This window comes from Sphaeramia orbicularis, chromosome 15 (genome assembly GCF_902148855.1).
Source record: "Sphaeramia orbicularis chromosome 15, fSphaOr1.1, whole genome shotgun sequence".
NCBI lineage: Eukaryota > Metazoa > Chordata > Actinopteri > Kurtiformes > Apogonidae > Sphaeramia > Sphaeramia orbicularis.
Genome location: NC_043971.1, coordinates 3,868,634 through 3,893,932, shown reverse-complemented (window position 1 = coordinate 3,893,932; position 25,299 = coordinate 3,868,634). Strand labels below are relative to the sequence as shown.

General features: G+C 39.4%; 1 protein-coding gene across 1 annotated transcript; it reads right to left on the bottom strand.

The window, feature by feature from the left end:
• Positions 1-1,352: 1,352 nt before the first annotated feature.
• On the bottom strand, positions 1,353-22,809 carry LOC115434688 (cytochrome P450 26B1-like). Its single transcript, XM_030156767.1, has 7 exons — positions 22,567-22,809; positions 19,602-19,998; positions 10,875-11,099; positions 9,099-9,374; positions 5,770-5,928; positions 2,794-3,201; positions 1,353-2,005 (listed from the first exon to the last, which is right to left on the bottom strand). Exons 2-7 carry the CDS (start codon positions 19,806-19,808, stop codon positions 1,661-1,663), a joined length of 1,620 nt encoding a protein of 539 aa, XP_030012627.1. The 5' UTR covers positions 19,809-19,998; positions 22,567-22,809; the 3' UTR covers positions 1,353-1,660.
• Positions 22,810-25,299: the final 2,490 nt, after the last annotated feature.

Sequence of the window (25,299 nt, the reverse complement as noted above, 5' to 3'; positions counted from 1 at the left end):
TTCAGACAGTTTACCACTTTGGCCGCTTATCTGGTTTCAGTTAGAAATGTCACATTTTTGAGACAAGGTGAGATATTTCATTTTCCTATGAGGAAACATTGCAGCTGACACTTCCAGTGCCTCGGTCGGTGCCAGTTCAGTGACAGAAGTCTGGAACCTGCTACACAGACGGTGAACTGCACTAGTCATCAGTAGAAATCACACAGATCCTGCACAGTTTTGAAGTCCCTGCATCTTAACTTTATTTGCAAGTTTTGCAAATGTTAAGTGAAGGGGAAAAGGCTCATGAGTAGGGATGGGAATCGAGGACTGGTTCTTTTTGAGAACCGGATCCCAGTAGCTCGATTCCTTGGAATCGTTTGCCTGCCTGCTTAACGATTCTGCTTATTGATTCTGCCTTCGTTGCACATGTGCGATGACATCACACGTACGCTGCATTGTTTTGGTCAGAACGTAGCCAACATGGCGTTGGGGCAGAAACGGTCAAAAAAGATGACACCGGGTCCAAACAGACCACACCAGGTCCAAACAGACCACACCAGGTCCAAACAGACCACACCAGGTCTAAACAGACCACACCAGGTCCAACAGACCACACCAGGTCCAAACAGACCACACCAGGTCTAAACAGACCACACCAGGTCTAAACAGACCACACCAGGTCCAAACAGACCACACCAGGTCTAAACAGACCACACCAGGTCCAAACAGACCACACCAGGTCTAAACAGACCACACCAGGTCTAAACAGACCACACCAGGTCCAAACAGACCACACCAGGTCCAGTTGAAGTCTGTCAAAGCTTCCATTTCTTCTAAAGGGTGGAATCCCTCCAATCTGCTCAAACATTTGTCCACAGCATGGGATTCATTTGATTCTCTACTTAGCAGCACTTGTGAATCTAGCGGCAGAGTGAACACCAGGACGTCATCCGGGCCCAGTTCCGGTTCCGGTGTGGGCAAAAAACATCAAACCCCTAAAATGCAAGTTTCTGAAGGTAGGGGAAAGGAAATGAGGTGCACAACAATGGGAGATGGGCAGAATCGAACCGGTTCCACGTAGTGGAAATGGAGCAATAGAGGAATTTGTGAAGCGTCTTTAGTTTCACTTTCACCCAAACTGGGCTCGGCGTCATCTGTTATTATTATTTGTCCATACTGTATATGTTCTATTTTCTGTGCAGATGGAAATATAGAAGACAGTTAATGCAAACACACCCGTTTGTACTCTTTTATTCCCTCACCCAATGAGAATCGATAAGAGAATTGATAAGGAATCGGATTGATAAGCAAAATTGATATTGGAATCGGAATCGTTAAATTCTTATCGATTCCCATCCCTACTTATGAGTTGTTAAAATGTCATTTTAGCACCAGGCTCTTGGATGCTCCTGCTTCTAATTACATTTCCAACAGGTTTTTACCTTTTATCTATGTAAAGTCAGATCATTCTGGTCCTGTGGTCACGGCTAAAGCGACTGCCTTTTCTCACCCCAGTAACGTCATGGAAGTGGTTCCTTAGGTTTGGACCGTACCACTGAAGAAGCTCTCCTCCAAACTCATGATTGCGAGAATCCTTTCATGGACTTAAATCCAGCAGCGCACTGAAAATGCCTCTTGCAGGAGTTTATCTGTAAAGTCTGTCAGACCAAATCTGCTTCTAAAGTGGGTAGTTGTAGTTGAAATGCACGTGCAGCCCGTTCACCGGATGCACTATGGGGACCGTCTGCATCTTGGGGAAGTTCTCCGTGGCCAGGGTCCATTTGCATGACCCGATCAGCTCCACAGTCAGAGTCTTTAGGATGATCTGTGCCAGCTCCTTCCCTACGCAGCTCCGCACGCCACCGCCGAACGGCACGTAGCTGAACCGGGCCGACCGGCTCTCCTCGCGGTCCGGACCGAAGCGATCCGGGTCAAACAGCTCCGGGCTCTGGAAGACTGCAGCGGTCTCATGGGTGTCCCTAATACTATACATGACGCTCCAGCCTTTGGGGACCTGGTAGCCCTGTGAGGGAAATAAACATCAGAAATCTTGGTTAAAAAAAATCCCCCAAATTTTGTCTTTTATCTGCCAATAGATTTGCAGAACATCGTGTCCCATTAAAATGTGAAGAAGCTTATCAAGATGACAGAGATATTCTACAGCGCTTGTGGATATTTGTCAGTATCTGTACTATAACATAATATTGTATTATAGTATTTAGGGGTGTAAGAAAACATCGGTTCTGCAATATATCGTGATATTTCATTTCACAATACTGTATCGATATTAAAAAGAACTGTATGTTATTCAAATGCAGATATTGTGGTGGTTCATTTTTGTTTTTTTGTTTTCCTTTTTTGTTTATTTTTTATTTATTATTATTATTTTACACTCTTTAATTAAATAATCTTAGTTCCTTTGTTGGTATCACACAAAAGTACTGTTCTGATGTTAGTTGTGAACTAATAGAATCTGAACATTTGAACAGGATCTGAAACTGTAATGTCTGTAAAACAGAATTTCAGTTTGAACACAGGAACATTTTGTGATATAACAGTAGATCCTGTTGTGATCAGATAAAAATGTGTTTAGTATTTGTGCATATTTCTGGTGTAATTAAATTCTTCAAGGAAATAATCATTTAAAAAACAGAAACAAACAAAAAATTTCCTTTCTAACAGTATCATGATATATTGTGATATATTGTATTGTGATCCTAGTATTGTGATTTGTATCGTATCACCAGATTCTTGCCGATACACAGCCCTAGTCTTGGTGTGAATGTGAAGCTCTCAGAGACCTGGACTCACATCTAGTTCAAAGGTCTGCAGTGCGGTCCTGTATCCACCGGAGACCGGCGGCAGGAAGCGAAGCACCTCTTTGACTATACAGTCGATGTAGCGAAGCTGGCTCAGTTTGTCCAGACTCAGGTACGGTACATGAGACTGGGACCACGGAAAACCCGGGTCATGATTCTGGTGATGATGACCCGCCCTGGTCAGCAGACAGGTGGTCTCGGAGTCAGCGCCGGCCTCTGTCTCCATGGTGACGGCGGACCGGCAGTTGCTTTTGTGGGCTTCGTAGCCCAGGCCCTCGGCGTCCAGCTCGGCTCGGGCCCGTTCCACCACCGCTGGGTGACGCAGAAGCTGCAGCACCAAGGACGTGGAGGCGCTGGCGGTGGTGGAATGAGCAGCAAAGATCAACTCGACTGCAGTTTCCTGTAGGATGAAGGTGGAGGCACGGGTTCATCTGGGTTCATCTCATCTGAATTCAACCCTTTAACATCTACCAACTCAATTTAAGGATTAGGGACAGAGGTTATGTTTAGGGATGGGAATCGATAGGAATTTAACGATTCTGATTCCATCATCGATTTTGCTTATCGATCCGATTCCTTATCGATTCTCATTGGGTGAGGGAATAAAAGAGTCCAAACAGGTGTGTTTGCATGAACTGTCTTTTATATTTCCATCTGCACAGGAAATATAACATATACAGTATGTACAAATAATAATAACAGATGACGCTGGGTCCAGTTTGGGGGGATGGGGGTGTGGGCATACACTGTAAAAACAAAACAAAAAAAACCCTGTAAAAAAACAGTAATATTCCAGCAGCTGGGGCACCAAAAAAATACTGATAAATAACGGAAAATAACCATCTCATAAAAATACGGTAATTTTCCATAATTAATATACAGTTTTTTGCTCTAATTTCACATGAGATTTTGCAGATTTTTTTGACGTTTTAATGTTTAATAAAGAATACTTACATACTTAAAACAATCAAATTACCTGTAAATATAGATATAAATAATTTTCACTGAGACTCAGTTGTCTAATCCACTGATAAAAACTGTATTTGGACAGTTTATCAGTGCTTATACATGTTAGACATTCACAAAAATACATTTATTCAACATATTTGTTGGGAAACCTCCTGTAATTACACAAGATATTTGTCAATTAACAAACAAGTCTTGTTAAACTGACAGAGCAAATACTTCTTTTATGGTTATCAGTAATTTTATCTTGTTTTATTATTTTTTTTTACAGTATTAAACTTTAAATTAACAGTTTAATCTCATAAATAGAAATAAATATTTATGAAATTATGATACATTTCCAAATGTATTTTCACTGTAGTTTTCTTTGAAAAAAGAAAACAATTTCTTTTAAAAAAAATAGAAATTTTTTGGTTATTCACAGCTACAGTTTTTTCATGTTATTTTATATTTGACATGTCAAATCACAGTCTATTTTTGTCATTTCATTGATATTTTCCTGTATACAGGAAAAAACTGTAAAATAAATGGTAAAAATTCTGTTAAATTACAGATTTTTTTTTTATAGTGTACAGTGAAAGTGAAACTAAAGACTCTTTACTAATTCTTCTATTGCTGCATTTCCACTACGTGGAACTGGTTCGACTCTGCCCGTCTCCTGTTGTTGTGCTCCTCATTTCCTTTCCCCTACCTTCAGAAACTTGTATTTGAGGGGGTACGACGTTTGTTACCCGCACTGGAACCGGAACTGGGCCCAGATGACGGCCTGGTGTTCACTCTGCCGCTAGATTCACAAGCACCGCTAAGTAGTGAATCAAATGAATCACATGCTGTGGACAAATGTTTGAGCAGATTGGAGGGATTCCACCTTTAGAAGAAATGGAAGCTTTGACAGTGTTCAACTGGACCTGGTGTGGTCTGTTTGGACCTGGTGTGGTCTGTTTAGACCTGGTGTGGTCTGTTTGGACCTGGTGTGGTCTGTTTAGACCTGGTGTGGTCTGTTTGGACCTGGTGTGGTCTGTTTGGACCTGGTGTGGTCTGTTTGGACCTGGTGTGGTCTGTTTAGACCTGGTGTGGTCTGTTTGGGTCCTGGTGTGGTCTGTTTTGGACTGGTGTGGTCTGTTTAGACCTGGTTGGTCTGTTTAGACCTGGTGGTGGTCTGTTTAGACCTGGTGTGGGTCTGTTTGGACCTGGTGTCCTGTTTAGACTGGTGTGGTCTGTTTAGACCTGGTGTGGTCTGTTTGGACCTGGTGTGGTCTGTTTGGACTGGTGTGGTCTGTTTAGACCTGGTGTGGTCTGTTTGGACCTGGTGTGGTCTGTTTAGGACCTGGTGTGGTCTGTTTGGACCTGGTGTGGTCTGTTTAGACCTGGTGTGGTCTGTTTGACCTGGTGTGTCTGTTTGGACCTGGTGTGGTCTGTTTAGGACCTGTGTGGTCTGTTGGACCTGGTTGGTCTGTTTGGACCGTTTCTGCCTCAGCTCCATGTTGGCTACATTCTGACCAAAACAATGAAGCGTAAGCGTGACGTCATTGTGCATGCGCGACGAAGGTGGAATCGATAAGCAGAATCGTTAAGCAGGCAGGCAAACGATTCCAAGGAATCGAGCTACTGGGATCCGGTTCTCGATTCCCATCTCTAGTTATGTTTGAGCCATTTGGAAGCTACATGCTAAACACAGAAACTAGAGGTTGTTCTCTCTCAAATGGACTCTAACGTATGCATTTTTGCCTCATACTTCTCTTACTTTAACTCTACCCTAAACAGAAGTTTAAGGGATTTTTCACGGAACCATAACCAAAGCAACAGTTCATGGATTCAAAACACTAATGCTCCCTCATGCTCAGATTCACTGGACCTTTCATGGAAATGTAACCACAAGCAAAAGTTCATGAAACATTTTTAGAACATCAGGGTAAAAATTGTGCACATTCCAAAGGCTAATTTACCTCCGACATCGGCAAACATCAAACTAAACTCTGTAGGCGATGCTTCGCTGCGGTACCTTTAGCTCTTGGATGCTGAGTTGCTGGCCGTGCTCCTTGGCGCTCGATAGCATGTAGTCGAAGGCGTCATGATATTCCTCCTCCACTTGCTGTCGCTCCATTTTCTCCTCAATGATTTTCTCCATATTGGCATGCAAGATCTCTCTAGCCTTTATCCCCTGGATGGAGAACAAATGATAAAAAAATGACAAAAAATCTTTCCATTTTCAACATATGAAATCATATAAATACAAATGCCACGTTTAATTGACGTTAATTGGTGTGTCATCTGTACGCATTATAAGCTTTCTGTGTGTATGTTCACGCCGTGTCAAATACCACACACTGAGGGTGAGTGTTAAGGCAGGGCTCTCAAACTCATTTTCTTTCAGGTTCCACATTCAGCTCAATTTAATCTCCAGTGGGCCGGACCAGTAAAATAATAGAAAATAACCTAAAAATAATGACAAGTACAAATTTTGTCTTTGTTTTAGCGTAAAAAATCCTACTAAATTATGAAAATACTTACTTTTAGAACCTATTCAAACAAAAAAGATGTGAATGACCTGAAAAAATTGAAATTTATTGAGAAAAATAAGTGCAATTTTAACAATATTTTGCCTCAATTTATCATTTATACATGTGCATTATGGATTGAATTTACAAAGACACAACACTTTTCTTTAGACATTTCAGGTTGTTCATTTTTGTTCCGATTACTCACATTCTATTGTTACAGGATAGTTTGTACATGTAAGTATTTTCATAATTTAATGTTATTTTTTGCACTAAAACAAAGACATAAATTTGAAGTTGTCATTATTTATAGGTATAGTGTAATATTTTTTTCACATCAAACTGAGAAGAAAATCTGGAGTCATTCTTTTTTGTCGGTTCTTCTGCTGTTATTATTTGACTGTAAATCATATTGGTCTGTATGTGGAACCGCAACTAAAATGTGTTCCACAGCCTTGACTGTGGAATTTTTGCACTTTGCAAATTCATCCCACGGGCTGCATTGGAACCTTTGGTGGGCCGTATTTGGCCCCCAGGCCACATGTTTGAGACCCCTGGGTTAGGGTTAGGGTTATGTGAAGTGGAGATCTTGGCGTAAATTGACACGCAACCAAATGGCATTGAATAACACGTGAAAGGACAAAAATGCATACGTATTGCACGGTGGACGGACGTTTCGGCCTTTCGAGGGTTAGGGTTAGGGTTAGGGACTGCAAAAAGTGCAGTCCGAAACATCCTAGTCCGGAACGTCCTAGGCCGAAACGTCCAAGTCTGAAACGTCCTACATTCGTATTGCACACCACATGCCATACGAACTGGTGTGACATACAATGCGATTTCATGAGATCAGTCTACCATTTTACATGTCCTCAAATCATGGATACATGCACAGCCTGGCCAATAAAATCTCCACCTGAATTTAACTAAACAAATAAGAACCTGCCATTGGCCTGGGATTAATATATATTAGATGAAACAAGCTATTTAAAAAGGTCATGTGGTCTGATGAGTCCACATTGACTCTGTTCCAGAGTGATGGGTGAGAAGAGACATGGATGATGTAATTACCCATCATGCCTAGTGCCTACCTGTGGGGGCAGTGTTATGATCGGAGGCTGCTTCAGTTCAGGTTCAGTGGTGTTATGTGTTCCAAAAATGAAGGCAAAAAATGTTGTGCCATTGCATTAAATGTATTTAAACCATGCCTCTGTAAATGTGTGCAACTATCAAAGATAAAGGCAATCCACTGAAACATTAGCAAATGGGACTCTTTTTTTGGCTCGGCTGTGCATAATTGTAATGTAATTTGACAACAAAACATCGTCAATGGAAACATCTGCACAATCACAACACATTGGCTATTGAAGGACCCACAACCTTTTAGTCTTTCCTTATACATGCAGGTGGGGTGGGTGACGGAGGTGAGGAGAACTTCCACACAATAACTAATGCGTTTTTATGCTGCTCCATTCACAGATGGAGAATTTCATTAAACCCACTGTCAATAAGTGTAAGATATGACATATTGGCAAATGCAAAGGCAGCTCACATTCAGGCAGTTCACAAATGGCCAGTGTTACTCAGTTATGTCATGAAGATTTCACTCAACAGCCTCCAACACATGTCCTCCAAACCTGCTGTCTGCTAAAAATAGGGCTGTGTATCAGCAAGAATGTGGTGATACGATACAAATCACAATACTAGGATCACGATATGATATATCATGATACTGTTAAAAATGTAATATTTTTCTTTCTTTCTTTTTTAAAAATGATTATTTCCTTGAACAATGGAATTCTAACAGAAATCTGCACAAATACTAAACACATTTTATTTGATCCCAACAGGATCTAATGTTATATCACAAAATGTTCCTGTGTTCAGACTTAAATTCTGTTTCACAGACATTACAGTTTCAGATCCTGTTCAAATGTTCATATTCTATTAGTTCACAACTAACATCAGAACATTGTTTTTGTGCAATCCCAACAAAGGAACTAGCATTATATAACCTCCTACGACCCAGGAAATGTCAGCAAAGTACCAGCTTTTTTTTTTTTTTTTTTTTACCTCCGCCAAGGAGGTTCTGTTTTTGCCGGCGTTGGTTTGTCTGTCTGTCTGTGTACAAGATAACTCAAAAAGTTATGGACGGATTTGGATGAAATTTTCAGGAAATGTTGATACTGGCCCAAGGAACAAATGATTAAACTTTGGTGGTGATGGGGGGGGGGGCGCACTGATCGGCCTTGTTGGAGGTCTGCACTCTCCAAGTGCTTCTAGTCTTTTATTTTTTTTGGATAAAGTTGTGAAACTCTTGTCCACAGATGTGGACAGAAAACCCATAGCTGGGTCTGAGGAGGTTAATAAAAGAGTGTTAAATAAGAATACATAAAATATAAATAAAAGAGAAAAACAAAAAAAAAAACTAAAATGAACCTCCACAATAACAACAGTTTGAATAAACACCTAAAAATATTGATAAAGTACTTTTAAATATCAATACAGTATTGTGAAATGAAATATCGCAATATAGTGCAGATCTGATATTTTCTTACACGCCTAGTTAAAAATACATACTAGATAGATTTATACATTTGTACAGCTTGGTACTGTTATCCTCACTTGTCCAGATAAATCAAAACTTGAAACTATTTTTGCCCAAAACGCCTTCGTAGCACTCACCAAGCCCCAACTGGGAAATGAACATGAAGTGACACGTGTCAGTTCTGTGATTTGATTGTTACTTGTGTTTCAGTTTTGTCTGGATATTTACTCTTTTTGAGAACCCCCCCCTTCACCTGGAGGTTGTGAAGGACTTGCTGTGCTCTCTTACCTTGCGTAGGCCGCTGAGTGGAGCATCTATAGGAAGTGAGAACAGGTTGTTCATGAGCTGCTCAAAGATCTTGGCCAGATAAACTATTCGCTCCTCCTCCAGCTGCAGACCCAGCAGGACCTTGATGGCGATTCGGAACGTCAGGGACCTAGCGGCGCTGTAGACGTCCACAGAGCCGGGCTCCAAGCACCACTTGGCGATTTCACACTTGACAACGTCCTGCAGCCGGGGCAGGTAGGACTCCAGAGCCCCACGGCTAAACACTTTAGCCAGGATCTGAAAGGGTTTAAGGCAACAAAGGACAGGAGAGTCGTAAAATATTATGACCTGGTACACGGCTGTCAACACCTTTGAGTAAATAGTCACTTTGGAGGAGGACAGGGTGGGGTGGGGTGGGCAAGGACTGCACAACAGATGAGGAAGATAATGGACATAAAACAGGGTGTAGGGGATAGTATGGGATGATTAACCCTTTATTGGGCAGTGATTTTTTTTGTAATTTCTGAATCAAGGTTCTAATAGTTTGGGATTTTTCATTATAGTTTAGTTTTATTTAATTTTGACTTTTTTTCCTCTAATTCAGTTAGTTTTAATTCATTTCAGAGCAGGTTTGCTAGTTTTTATTAGTTTCATTTTTTTCTAAATGCTTAGTTTTAGTTTAGTTTTAGTATTAATTTTAGTTTTGTCGTCTCTTTTCTCTTCTTCACCATCATATTCAAATAAATCTCAGACAGGACTCTGCTGTTTTCTCCCAACTTTAGTCTCCATGTTTCCAGGTAGAGTGGGGACCAGAAGACGACTGGAAACCACAAGTGACCGTGAAGTGCCATATGGTACCAGCAACTAAAATTGCTCGAGTGAAATAAATCGCTTTTGTGTCAATCTCACATTGACAAAGATGAAAACGAAGGGAATTTTATCCATAATTTTTATACGTTTTAGTTTGTTTTGTAAACACACAATACAGTTTCAGTTAGTTATTGTTTTTTTCTTTTAATTGTAGTTTTTATTTATTTCAGTTAACGAAAATGTTTTTTCAATTCTAGTTTTCGTCATTTCATTAGTTTTCGTTAACGATGATAACCTTGTTCTGAATACATACAACAGCAACAGTTCCAGTAAGGACAGTGAGTCAACAATCTGAGGTCCAATGTGGTCTTCAGGGTCTGTAAGGTCCAATGTGGTCTTCAGGGTCTGTAAGGTCCAATGTGGTCTTCAGGGTCTGTAAGGTCCAATGTGGTCTTCAGGGTCTGTAAGGTCCAATGTGGTCTTCAGGGTCCAATGTGGTCTTCAGGGTCTGTAAGGTCCAATGTGGTCTTCAGGGTCTGTAAGGTCCAATGTGGTCTTCAGGGTCCAATGTGGTCTTCAGGGTCTGTAAGGTCTAATGTGGTCTTCAGGGTCTGTAAGGTCCATCTCTGCATGACCAGTGAGTGGACCTGCTTTGTTCGGTACTATGAAATGGTGGAACTAATGTAGGATGTTCTTACTGGGCTGTACAGCTGACAGGGTGGGCGGGGCTCTTCTGAGGTGAGGACAGTTGAGGAGTCTCTTCACTTATGGACACAGGTACCAAGTGGAAACTAAATGATACTTTAACAGAAGGTTTTTATGTTGACCATAAAATCACTGTCAAATTTGAACCCCAACCGTGACCTTTTCCTAACGCGTGCCAGGATGTTTTATGTCATAAGTCAATGTCTGGTCCATGACGTTGTCACAGTGTAACTGGAGCATATATATTTATGGTTCCTCCAATCAGACCTGAGTCCTCCTTACCTTCCTCTTCCTCTTGTGTAGGTCTCCGATGGAGTTGACCAGGGTGTTGGGCCCCAGGATGATGCGGGTGCTCTGGGGCCACTGCGTGCACACCAGGCTGTGCTCCCCCAGCAGGATTTTACGAATATTTTCAGGCCCCGTCACCCGGATGACGGGCTTCCCCAGGAGGTGGGTCTTAAACACGTTTCCATGGCGTTCTCTACGTGAGATGTGGAAGTTGGAGCCCTGGAGTACAAAGAAATATTTGGATAAATGGTTTTATTGAAAGCCATAACATAACAAATGGAAAGTTACTTTATAAAATGCACACTTTTTAACAGTAACCCCTCATAAACCATCTCAGTCTTATTTCCTCATACAACCCCTGGTTAAGCCTAACTCATGAATGTTCATTATGAAGTTTAATCATTTATTTTGTTACTAGTTTTCCACTACAACACTAGTGGAGTTACAAGTTTTACACTTTAAGGAAATGTTTGAGGGGGTGCTACAGGAAATGTAGCCATGAAAATGAGTCACACCAGTTTGACAGGTTTCCAAATACTGGTCACACTGCTGAATTTCTTTTTTTTTTTTTTCTTTCTTTTTTTTTTTCCTTTCTTCTTTTTCTCTTCTTTTCTGGGCTCAGCTGGCTGACAGGCAGCTGTCTGTACCGATAAGGCAGCAGCCGACACCAACTGTACTCCCATTCATCATTGCCCATTTTTTGACACCTTTGCTTGTGTATCCTCTTTTATTTGGACATTTTACCAGGGAGTATCCCACTCTACTTTTTTTTTTTTCCTACTTGTCTTGTCCAGCGTTCTAACAGTAGAATGGTAGTCTGGTTCCTTTTGGTGCTGAACAAATTTGCTTTGTCAAGGGTAACTTCATAAAGTATGTGAAGCGCCCTTTGATATTCTACTGTGTTTATTATGAGTTTTGTTGAACCACATTTCGATGCCGGACCTGACATGGGGGGTGGGGGTGGGGGTGGGGGAGGTAGAAGAAGGGGAGAGAACAAGAGAGAAGAAGGTGGCGAAGACCCTCACAAGAAAGTATCAACAATACAAACAGCAACAACCATGGAGACAATTATAATGGTGACAATAACTACACTGAATTTCAATACAGAATGTATAGTGACTCTGGTCCACTTGGTGGCGCTAATGCATGTCTAAGCTAGTTTGATAACCGCTAATAAACACTAAAAAAGAAAAGGTAAAACAGTAGCAGAGGAGCTCTCTGTCTGGCACTAGTAGAGTATGGATAAAGTATGGAGGCAGGTGTGGATCGAGTTTTATCCCCAAATGTGACCTGTATCCGATCTGTTAAAGACACTTTGAACAGCACTAATCTGACCCAGGCCACTTTTATATGTGGTCCTAAATCCGATATGTATCTGATATTTTGCAATGCGACTTCAGTCTGAATGGCCAGGTCGCATTTATCCGACCTTTACATCACTGAAATGTGACAAACGCCACAATTCTGCATCCTAGGAGGAGGAGCGGTGGGAAAAACTAATTTCCTTCCATAAACATAGTGTGTGTTTTGTGCATGTGGGTCACTTCAGGGTCACATTCAGTTCATATTCGAAACTAATAGAAGTTGCATTTAATGTGGAATATGAACGAGCACACAAAAAAATCAGATTTCACAAAAAATCCGAATTGTGCATTAAGACCTGCTGTGAGAACAGAGCTGTAGTTTGGTCATGACTTTTTCCTGTTTAAATTTTGCCTCGTCTTCATTTTCAGCTGCACCTTTTTCATCTGATTCAAATCCTAAAATGCCTTATTGGGGAAGTTTAAGTTTTCTGTAATGCCAAAGATTACCATGTCTCCTGTCATAAAAAGTTCAATAAATAAATAAAATTCATAGTAAAGGTGTATCATGTTCATGTTCCCCTTCAACTGAAGTTTGATTTTCCTCTTTCCCTCCAGCTCAACTCTATAACTTTTTGTTTCATTCATCATTCATTGTCATGTTACTTCTTACTGATAATAATGAAGAGCCATGACCATCTCTGATCTGATAACCTGATACAACCGTTATAATGACAAATGTTGGTTCCACCAGTTCCATGATTCAAAATGGTTGAAGCTCCTACACCAGAACAGACTGGGAAACCCTGGAAACTGCCCCAGCTCTGACTTCAACAGTGTTTATGAGTGTAACTGTATTCTGATGCACTGACTGTTTTTGAGTTGTTTTCTAAAAAACTTTGAGTAAAATGCCTTATCCACTTACCAAACAAACCCACAAATGGAATATGTGAATGTCAGCTGACACCTAGCGCTATGGTATCAGCAAATACTTCCAACTGCAGAGTCTTGTTAACTTTCCAGCAAACACACATATTAAATAAACCATTGAAAAGCGAATGTAGTCCAACAAACACACGACTGAGAGTCTCAGGCTCCGTTCACACAGCAGGTCTTAACAAACAATTCAGATTTTTTGGTAAAATCCAATTTTTTTGTGTGCTCGTTCATATTCCACATTAAATGTGACTTCTATCAGTTTTGAGTCTGAACTGAATGTGACCCTGAAGTGACCCACATACACTAAAGAGGTCCTGAAGTGACCCACATGCACTAAAGAGGTCCTGAAGTGACCCACATGCACTAAAGAGGTCCTGATGGAATACGTGACCACGCAGACACCAGTGGCGGCTGCTCGTCTTTCAGACAGGAAAAGCTCATTGTCGGCTTACATCAAAAACATTGTCAAGTTATTTAAACATAAATTCGTCCCTCCGTTCCTTTTTAAGAAAATGCTCAGTGACCTTATCGTATCAAGTAGGCGTCTTTTCCAGGGACTTGATAGTTAGTTCACTCCGACCTAGCCGACAGTATGATTGATTGAACTACAAAACAATATTAAACTCGAACAAGAAATGATTAAATTATGGAACTGAAACAAGAAAACGTTGAAATTATGTTAAATTGAAAAAAGGAAGTCCAATGAGTGTGTTTTATTTACAGTGCAAGAAATGAACAAGTAATTCCGTAGTGGTTTCTCTCTCAGTTTCACAGCAGAATGTGCGACTGCATTAAACTGAACTGTGTCAGTGAAGGAGCAGATCTGAAAATAGTTGTCAGTCAAATGGGATTCGGCCTTTCGACCAATCCTCCAATCAGCACGTGGAAGCTCAGCGTCTGGCCCAGCCGAGCTCCGCCCACAGCTCCATTCACCCCCAGAGACGCTGAGGGTCCGGGGGCGGGACAACATGGTGGCATTTATCCAATTACTGTCCAGTTTAAAGGCAATGAAAAACCCAGTTCCACTCAGTCCCATTGAAGTGCATGGACGCTGAGCGTCTGCGGACAAATGCACTGAGCAGAGATCGAATGAGAAAACACAGACATGGGAATGGAGGAGAAGTGAACAACATCCAGTCCACTGATTTTTGACAAAGCTGATTCTGAACCAACTGGTCTGTGAGATGAACGTGTTCTAACACATTTGTAGTCAATGAAATGCCAACACAACTGAACAGATTTGAGCATTTAATTTTCATAATTTTAGGGGAAGCTGAGCTTCCACTGCAGTCTGAGAGAATTCACCTCTGGCAGACACACACTGTGTTTATGGAAGGAAATATGTTGTCCCCTTCGCTCCTCCTCCTGGAACGCAGAATTGTGATGTTTGTCGCATTTCAATGACATAACGGTCATATAAATGTGACCGGCTGTTCAGACTGAAGTCGCTTTGTAAAATATCGGATAGGGGTTGGATTTGAATAAATCAGATTAGTGCTGTTCAAACTGTCTTTAACAGATCGGATACAGGTCACATACAGACAAAAAAACATCGTATTCGCGCTACATTTGGCTGCAGTCTGAACGTCGCCTTCTTTGCAGGAAACTTTCCTTTGACTTGACCTGATATTGACAACTGTGAATGTTCAGATGAAACCCAAACGTCTGTGATGTGCAACAGGAGTGGCTTTACTGAACTGAAGGATAAGGGCTGCGATGGAAGGAACGGGAACCCCATGAGTCACACGCAACACTAATGCAACCACAAACGCAATTATGTTTTCAGATCCAGGTCTAGATTGAGATGGATCAGAGTTGAATAGACTGGTGTTGTAAAGAAGAACTGTTTTTCAAATGAGGTCAGTGAAGAGACATCTGACAGCGACGACACCCGGGAAAATAAGCACAAATATGGAAAAAATAATCCATTCATATTCATTATGTTGACTTATCACCAGAAAAAACATTGTTTCACCAAATTTAACATACAACATCCCAAGAAAACCTCATGTAACCAAAGGATCAGACACTAACTGTAGTCCATGTCAGAAAGGAGGGTTAATCTACCCAGATTTAAACACGTTTTTTTTTTAGTTAACATAAAATGAAATTGCATTAAAAGATGTAACAAGATAAAGCCAATCTAAAATGTGTAAAGATCAATACAACGTAAACGCTGATCATTTGTGATTTTAAAACTACTTTTTATGGTCAAAACAAAAATGTTCGCAGCAGAAGACAAATATATATCACAAAAAGGTATATGGTGACAATATTGATTATGGTTTTGTCCTAGTTTAGAGCATATATTGTAACTGTCCCCTTCTATTCCCCCCCCCCCCCCCCCCATTAATATTTTGTGTGGTCTTGGCTTCGTCATGACACTAAACTGAATATCTTTGTTTTGTGGGTTTAACAGACATTTGAGGATGTCATCATCACAATTTTTCCCCAATTTTCTGCCATTTTATACACACAATTAATTGACCAACAGGGAAAATTATTAACTGCTTAATGTGATGTAAGAAATAAAAATATCATTTTAATACAGTAATGTAAGATAGGGTAGTATTGCTTCCTTGCACTTGCAAACACACCTTCTGAGCTTTATTTATTTTAATCACATCACTCTAAATCTGAGGATGATTACACAAGCTGAAACTGGGATTCTGATTAATGGTACACTTGGACTTGGATTAAAATAGAATGTGATTCAGACAGAACCCCCTTAGGGTTAGGGTCTGTCATAGGGTTAGGGTCTGCTGTTGGTTCCCCTTCTTCCCATCATCATCAGTGTTGGACTGAACCACAGACTGGGTTGTTCCTGCAGCCATAGAGTAGGGTTTGCTTTAACTGTTTGATGAGTTTATACAGAACTGAAGGAGACGATCAGAAACAAAAACACACCAAAGGCAACATCACACCCAAGCACGTGTGTCCTGAAGAGGCGCCTCTAATGACACAGCGAAGGACAAGTGTTCAGAGAACGCAAACCTCCACCAAGCACCCCGAACAGTGTGCATGTGTGGATCGACTATTTCTGTTTAAATTCAACAGTTTCCAGGTTGTTCCATACAGCAGAAACAGTTGAAGCTTGGTCCCAGTCATGTGTCTGTCCAATTAGATTCAATTCACATCAATATTTGTTGAGTTCTAATTTTAAATGTGTGGGAAATGGGATTTTCAATGTTCAATGTAAATGTCCACAGAGTCCACATTCCACAGTGGATGTGGACAATTTAGTTCCAGACACAAGATACTGTTCTAAGCTACAGGTGGATCAGATTGGAGGCTAATCGGAGTTGTTTTGAACTTTTTATGAATTTTGGAAAATTGCTCAATGATGACAGATGGAAAATTGTAGATGTTGTGACCTTGCTGTGACCTTGAACTTTGGCCTACTGGGACCAAAATGGAATGGGTTGGTCCCAGGGCCTAGGCCTATCTGTGGGGAAGATCTGGGAAAGATGGGTGGAAGAGTTTTCCCGTAAAGTTGCTAACAAACAAACAAACAAACAAACAAACAAACAAATACACAAAGCAAAGTGATCACAACACCTCCTGGAGGAGGAAATGAAGTCCAGATGGATGAAAGGGAGGAAGAATGAGAGGAAGATGAACGCATGAGCAGGTCCATGACAGACAGACACACACACACACACACACACACACACACACACAGACAGACAGACACATAGACAGATGGACAGACAGACACACAGACACAGACACAGACAGACAGACAGACAGACAGACACAGACAGACAGACACACACACACACACACACACACACACACACACACATAGACAGATGGACAGACAGACACACAGACACAGACACAGACAGACAGACAGACACACACAGACAGACACACACACACACACACACACAGACAGACAGACAGACAGACAGACAGACAGACGCAGACAGACAGACAGACAGACACACACAGTCAGACAGACAGACAGACACACACACACACACACACACACACAGACAGACAGACAGACAGACAGACAGACACACACACACAGACAGACAGACACACACAGTCAGACAGACAGACAGACACACACACACACACACAGACAGACAGACACATAGACAGATGGACAGACAGATACACAGACACAGACACACACACACACACACACAGACAGACAGACACACACACACACACACACACACACACACACACACACACAGACAGACAGACAGACAGACAGATGGGGAAGAACTGAACTGAACACAAAACGTCTGTTTTTCACCGCAACAAGGAATTAACGCAGTGAGCATCAAGTCCACACATGTCGCATTAACAGCAGCTGCACAAGAATCTGTGGCTTTTCAAAGGTTCCCGCACATCAACATATGCCATCAATAATGTGACCAATCAAACAAACACACACACTCTGCGTTTATTGGCTCTATATGTTAGAAAACCTAATGGATCCTTCCAGTGGTGGGCAGTAATAATCCCACCTCAAGTCAGGAGCTTGGACTGTGGAACGCTTCACTGTAAAAAATTACTGTAGAATTAACACCAAAAAGTTGTAAAATTGCAACATAAAAAACCTGTAAGTGACAATACAATGCAAAGTTGTTTATTTGAAAAGATTTTTGTGTCAAATATAGCTGTAGTTCTGACAGGAAGAGTATGTGAACAAAACCAGATTTGTATGTAGAAATGATGTCTTTCTGTGCATATCTGTATAAACTGCAAGACAATAATGTTGAAATAATAGCATATTTGCTTTTTTTTTTTTTAAGAAAAAAAGTTATAAAAAGTAAACATTTAACAATATAACATTTTAATCTTGTAAATCAGTGGGTTGGTAGAGTTGGTAGAGCAGCTCGTCCAATAACCACAGGGTTGGTGGTTTGAATCCTGGCTCTGACCGTCCATATGTTAAAGTGTTCATGGAAGACACTGAACTTTAACCCTTTCATGCATGAATTATGATTACTGAAATCAAGATTTTTTTCCTGAATGTTTTTATTCCTCTATAGGCATGAAAAAAACAATGTGATTGAAATTTTTTTATGAAACTATTTTTCATGGAGTTACAAAAATGTCCCCTCAGCTGAACACCATGTGTTTAATTTTTGAAGCAAAGAACCATGCATTTACTGACATACTGTGTGAAAACTATGAAATAAAATCATTTTTAATGCTGTGAATCTGATGTTTCCTCACATTTTAACATACTCTAATACTAGTTATACTAACTCAGATAATATGCAACAAAAAAAACAACTTTTTGTTTTAAAAGAAGTTTAAATTACAGTCTAATAACAATTAGCAATTGATTCAGACATAAATATGTTACTGCAAAACAGGTTTAGCAAGAACAGGAACAGTAATGGTATGAATTGTAATGTATGGGGTGATGCATAAGTGTCCACTGTGTTGGTTGATATGCAAGTAAAACAACAAATGAATATACAAGAAAACAGCTGGAGAATAGCTGTGCACTGTAGTGACCACCGTACATGAAAGGGTTCAGTTGTTCCCAGTTGGACCTGATGGCTTTGGAAAGGGCTTTGGACACCCTGAAGGTGTAGAAAATGTGCTAAATAAGTGCAGTCCATTTACCAGTTAAATCCAAAGTTAAATCTACATGTTTAAAATGTTAAATCTACATGTTACTCCGTAAATATGCTTACAGTTGGATGTGTTTTTTACAGTATTGTTCTGGAAACCCCAGCTGCCAATTTTTTTTCTGTAAAAACAACAGGATTTTTTTTTTTTTTTTACAGTGTTGTTAAAAGGCACAGGTGGCAAACATGCGGCCCAGGGGCCAAATCTGGCCCGCCAAAGGGTCCAGTCCGGCCCTTGGGATGAATTTATGAAATGCAAAAATAGATATTAAGAAATTAACAGTCATTTTAGTTCAGGTTCCACATGCATGTTTCACTCTCCAGTGGGTCAGACAGTCAAGTTCAATCATAATAATCTCCACATTTGTCTCTTTGTAAATGTAAATATTTTCATGTATTTACACTAAAACAAAGTATAATTTCACAAAAAATGTGAATAATTTGAACAAATGTGAAATACCTGAAATGTCTTAAGAAAAATAAGTGCAATTTTAACAATATTCTGCCCGATACTAAATGTTATGTGTATTTGTAGATCCACTGTGATCTGTACGTTAGAATGAACATGTGGAAATGATAAACTGAGGCAGAATATTGTTAAAATTACACTTATTCTTTCAGTTTGTTGAAGTTACTCACATTGTTTGAAAGGATAGTTTGCGGATGTTAACATTTTCATTGTTTAATTTGACTTTTTTCACTGTAAAATGTAGAGACAAGTTTGGAGTTGACATTATTTCTCATTATTTCTCTGTTTTTCTGTTATTATTTGCCTGGTTGGGTCCACTGCAGATCAGACTGAGCTGAATGTGGAACTGAACTAACATGAGTTTGACAGCCCTGTTCAAACTGAAGGGGCCTTTGTGTTTGCGCCTCACCTGGAAGAGCCAGTGGAAGGTCTCTCCGACCAGAGGCCAGCCCATGGAGCCCTTGGGCAGGGGCAGGCTGCTGTCTTTGTCCCGGGTCAGACTCCAGCGGAGGCTCCACAGCTGCCGGGTGAGCGCCAGCAGCAGGACCGCGGACAGGACCGAGGTGAGCGCCGTGGCCAGGGCCGACAGCACACCGAACTGGGCCAGGGGGAACATCTCCTCCTCCGAGCCGGTCCGCTTCCCAGCATCCACCTGTGGTCCCGTGCGTAAAAAGGATGGCGCGTCTGTCCAAACAGTGTCCGACGGCGGGTGCGCAGGTCTTCCACCCCAGTCCGACCTCAGTGCGTTTTTCCTCCTCCTCTGTGCGCTTTTCTCCAAAGACAAGGTGCTTTGTTTCACACTGGGTCTGTTCCATACAAAACAACAATAAAAAAAAGTATATAAAAGTGGACAAAAGTTATGTGAAATGATGGAACCAAGCGGCCAGTGGCGCAGAGCCCATACAGCAGTGTTTTTCAGCCTTGGGTTCGGGACCTAATGTGGGTAAAAATATATGGAGAGTTGACAGAGACAATCCCAATCTATAAAAGACAAACTGTGGTTGTGAAACTGCAGCACTGTGGTTCTGTTTATCTGTCAAATGTTCATTGTGGTCGGTTTCAGATGCTGCAGCTCTTTCATAATTCATACTTTGAGTTCTTGTTTGTTCAGTATTAATTGTCAGCCTTGGAAATCACAGCTGGACTGACTGTTGGAATGGCAAGTGCAAATAAACGTTAATTTCAGATGACATTTAGTCTATATAATGTATATCATTATGGACGGAGGCAGTAAAGCCAGGTGTAGATTACTGCACAAAGGACAAAGGGAGAATTTTATTGTCGTTGGTCAGGATATGTACACCAGATGGAGGATATGCACTCCATGTAACTTTACATATATTCCATATTTCATGTAAGATTGTTTGAATTAGTCTGTATTATATGAAATATGGAATATATGTAAAGTTATATGGAGTACATATCCTCCATCTGGTGTACATATCCTGACCAAGGACAATAAAATTCTCCCTTTGTCCTTTGTGCAGTAATCTACACCTGGCTTTACTGCCTCCGTCCATAATAATATACATTATATAGACTAAATGTCCTCTAAAATTAATGTTTATTTGCAACATAGTATAGCAAACTATCACATGATCAAAAACAAACTAATTAAAAAAAAAAAAAAAGTCTCTGTTTTGAATGTCTGGGGCCGCCAGAAACTTGTGATGTTAACCCTTTCATGCATGAATTATGAGAACCTTAGTCAAGATTTTTTTTCTGGAGTATTTTTATTCCTCTTTAAGCATGAAAAAAAAAAAAAAAAAAACAATTGAAATTTTTTTTAATGAACCTATTTTTCCTGGAATTACAAAAAGGTCCACTCAGCTGGACACCAAGCATTTAATTTTGACACAAAGATCATCAGAAAAGTGATACACTATGTGAAAACTACGAAATAAATAAGTTTTCATTCAGCTAATCTGATGTTTTCTCTCACATTTTAACACATACTAATACTAATTATTTCTAAGTTCAAGGAGATAATATGCAAAAAAAAAAAAAAAAAAAAAAAACCTTAATAAAAGTTATCAATTGATTTAATCCTTTCATGCATGAATTATGAGAACATTAGTCATGATTTTTTTCCTGATTGTTTTTATTCCTCTTTGGGCATTAAAATAAAACAATGCAATTGAATTTTTCTATGAAGCTATTTTTCATGGAGTTGCAAAAATGTCCACTAAGCTGGACACCATGTGTTTAATTTTTGAAGAAAAGAAACATGTACATTTACTGGTATTCCGTGTGAAATCTATGAAATAAAAACATTCTAATGCTGCTAATCTGATCTTCTCTCACATTTTATCATACTCTAATACTAGTCATTACTCACTTCATGGAGATAATATGCAAAAAAAAAACAAAAACAAAAAAAAAAACAAACTTTTTGTTCATTACAGTCTAATAACAATACCAAGCAACTGATTTACACTCAAACATGTTAGATCAGGTTTATCTAGAACAGCAAAGTTACAGTAATGTTATCAGTTGCAGTGTATGGGATGGTGCATAAGTGTCCACTGTGTCGGCTGATATGGAACTAAAACTACAAAATCCATGAATATACAAGAGAACAGCTGGAGAATAACTGTCCACTGTAGTGACCATTGTGCATGAAAGGGTTAATATGGAGCCATGAGACAAAAAACGTTGGAAACCACTGCGATACAGACTGAAACTGTTTTGGATAATATTAGATAATATTAGATAATATTAGATAATATTACCATTTGCCTGAGTCCGTTCCACCTGATTCCTTCAGAAAAACGCAGTCATGATGCAGCCTCTTCTGGGATAACTTGGACTATTTTCTAAAACTCTTCTTTTGCAGTTCTTGCTCTAAACACTTACTCTAATCTGAAAACACTTCGAACAAATGGGATTTTTCTTTGGCAGACCCACATCAGCTCCGTCCTCAGACCGGATGGATGCGCCTGCACACTTTTCACATTTTTTCCTCTGATAAAACTGCATGAAAAAAAACAAAAACAAAAAACAACTCGTGCTCGTCCTTTCTTTCTTTCTCCTGCTCAGGAAACTCCCCTTCATTCCTCCGCCGCTTGAAAATGAGCAGAAAAGCTGTCAACTATTCCAAATAGTTTTACAGGTTTACATGCGCCGGCTTGTCTATTAGGTTTGTGCGCCTTTATAGGTACAGTTGAGGGGGCTCAGCCAGCCGTGCACCACCCCCCAGGGCCTGCACTTTATTGAGCAATGGCAATAAATTAAAGAAAAGTTCGAATAAAGAGCGCATTTAAATACAGAGGATTCGGATCAACAGGCGCGTAAAAGTCCTGGAAAAGTCACGAAAGAGGTTTTTAATACAGATATTTTACCAAAAAAGGTTTGGGGTTTTTTTTTGGACTTACCTCAGGTCACTTTCTTTCTGCAGTGATGCACACTCCTCCTTCTGTCTGTTCTCCTCTCTTTAAACCAGTGTCCTTGTGTCCTCAGACTGCTGGGGTCTGTTCCTCCACGGCGCGCGGACTGCGAGCGCATTTATAGAAAAGGTTGACGCATGATCCACCTTCTGCTGGATGACGTGGGTCTGAATATGTTAAAGAGGCTCCGAGCGTTCATTGACGGCAGCGGAGGGAAGAGAGAGAACCACAAGAGCAACGGAGGAAAAAAAAAAGAAAAAGACAGGGGCAAAAGTTTGGAGAAAAAAAAAAAAAAAAACACAAACGGGGAAATAGTTTGGATCAGAGCGGAGACACCGGGGGGGGGGGGGGGGGGGGGGGCATTCACAGGTAGCCAATCACCTGAAGTTTAGGTTTGGGGTTTTTGTAGAACAGACTGGTGACGAATAAAGGGTTAAAAATGTTTGGACTGGGAAGAGACAGAAGGTTCCACCAAAGCAGAGAGAGAGAGAGAGAGAGAGAGAGAGAGAGAGAGAGAGAGAGAGAGAGAGAGAGAGAGGTCCATTTAGAATAGAATAGAATAGAATAGAATAGAATAGAATAGAACATGTTCTATTCTATTCCTGACTGTAGAATTTACACCAAAAGTTGTAACATTGCAACATAAAAAATCTGCAAGTGACAATAAAATGCAAAGTTGTTTATTTGAAAAGATTTTTGTGTTAACAATTGAATCAAATATAGCTGTAGTTCTGACAGGAAGAGTATGTGAACAAAACCAGATTTGTATGTAGAAATTATGTATTTCTGTGTATATCTGTATAAATTGCAAGACCATAATGTTGAAATAATAGCATATTTGCTTTTTTTTTTAATAAAAAAAGTTATAAAAAGTAAACATTTAACAATATAACATTTTAATCTTGTAAATTAATGGGTTGGTAGAGTTGGTAGAGTGGCTCGTCCAATAACCAAAGGGTTGTTGGTTCGAATCCTGCCTCCGACTGCCCATATGCCAAAGTGTCCATGGAAGACATTGAAGCCTAAATGGTTCCCAGTTGCACCTGGTGGCTTTGGACACCACGAAGGTGGAGAAAATGTGCTAAATAAGTGCAGTCCATTTAAATCCAATGTTAAATCTACATGTTTAAAATGTTAAATCTACATGTTACTCCGTAAATATGTTTACAGCTGGATGATTTTTTTTTTTACAGTACACTGTAAAAAAAACAAAAAAACACTAATATTCCGGCAGCAGGGTTGCTGAAAAAATACTGTAAAATAACGGAAAATAACCATCTCATAAAAATACGGTAATTTTCCATAATTAAAATACAGAATATTGCCCTAACTTTACATGAGATTTTGCATATATATATATATATATATATATATATATATATATATATATATATATATATATATATATATATATATATATATATTTTTTTTTTTTTTTTTTTAATTTATTTATTTATTTTTTTTAACTTTTTAATGTTTAATGAAGAATATTTACATGTATTAAAACAATCAAATTACCTAAAAAAAAATATATATATAAAAAATTTTCAGTGAGACTCAGTTGTCCAATCCACTGATAAAAACTGTATTTGGACAGTTTATCAGTGCTTATACATGTTCTACATTCACAAAAATACATTTATTCAGCATTTTTGTTGTGAAACCTCCTGTAATTACTCAAGATATTTGTCAATTAACAAACAAGTCTGGTTAAAGTTACAGAACAAGTACTTCTTTTATGGTTAATTGTCAGTAATTTTATCTCCTTTTATTTTTTTCACAGTATTAAACTTTAAATTAACAGTTTAATCTCATAAATAGAAAAGAAATATTTGTGAAATTACGATACATTTGCAAATGTATTTTAACTGTATTTTTCTGTGGAAAAAAAAAATCTTTTAAAAAGTGGAAATTTTATGGTCATTCACAGTTACAGTTTTTTTTTTCGTGTTATTTTACATTTGACATGTGAAATCACAGTCTATTTTTGTCATTTCATTGATATTTTCCTGTATCTTAAAAATCCAGGAAAAATCTGTAAAATAAACAGTGAAAATTCTGTTAAATTACAGATTTTTTTTTTTTTTTGTACAGTGTATTGTTCTGGTAACCACAGCTGCCAGTTTTTTTCCATAAAAACAACAGGATTTATTTATTTATTTATTTATTTATTTATTTTAGTGTATGTTTTGTTTTTTGTTTTTTGTTTTTTTTGTCCTCTGCGTTTGCGTGTTGGAACACCACGTATTAAACATTTAGTCACAGCGACTGTTCAATCCTTGCTTTTTGCAGTCTACAAATGGAGGTATTTTGTAAAAACAAAAAAAAACCAACTCCAGCTCAAATATTAGATGAGTTACTGGTGGTTTTGCAGCCGGACTTCCTTATAATTCATCCAATCCAACAGCATTTATGCACTCAGTGGATCTGACCGGATCTGTCCTGAATGCAGACACTGTTTTCATTTGTTTCATTTCTTCTTGCATTTTTATACACCAGACTAGAAGGAGCAGTGACACTGTGAATCCACACAACCTCAGTTTTACACTATTTAGATCATTTCATTCTGCAGATAAGGGATGCATTAAGGAAAAAAACAAACAAACAAACAAACAACCTGGAGGAGCGGGTTCTGTTCAGTTAAGCCAATTAAGGCCAGTGTTGGGTCATTATCACTTTGGCGGTTGGTTGTGTGTGTTTTTCACCCACAGGTTGATCTCC

What these genes read in the sequence shown, in the direction of transcription:
- LOC115434688 (XM_030156767.1), bottom strand. Translation starts at nt 19,808, where the DNA reads ATGTTCCCCCTGGCCCAGTTCGGTGTGCTGTCGGCCCTGGCCACGGCG. An exon ending in TACACAAGAGGAAGAGGAAG is followed by an intron (nt 9,375 to 10,874) that starts GTAAGGAGGACT and finishes AAACCCTTTCAG; the next exon opens with ATCCTGGCTAAAGTGTTTAG. An exon ending in TCAGCATCCAAGAGCTAAAG is followed by an intron (nt 3,202 to 5,769) that starts GTACCGCAGCGA and finishes TTCATCCTACAG; the next exon opens with GAAACTGCAGTCGAGTTGAT.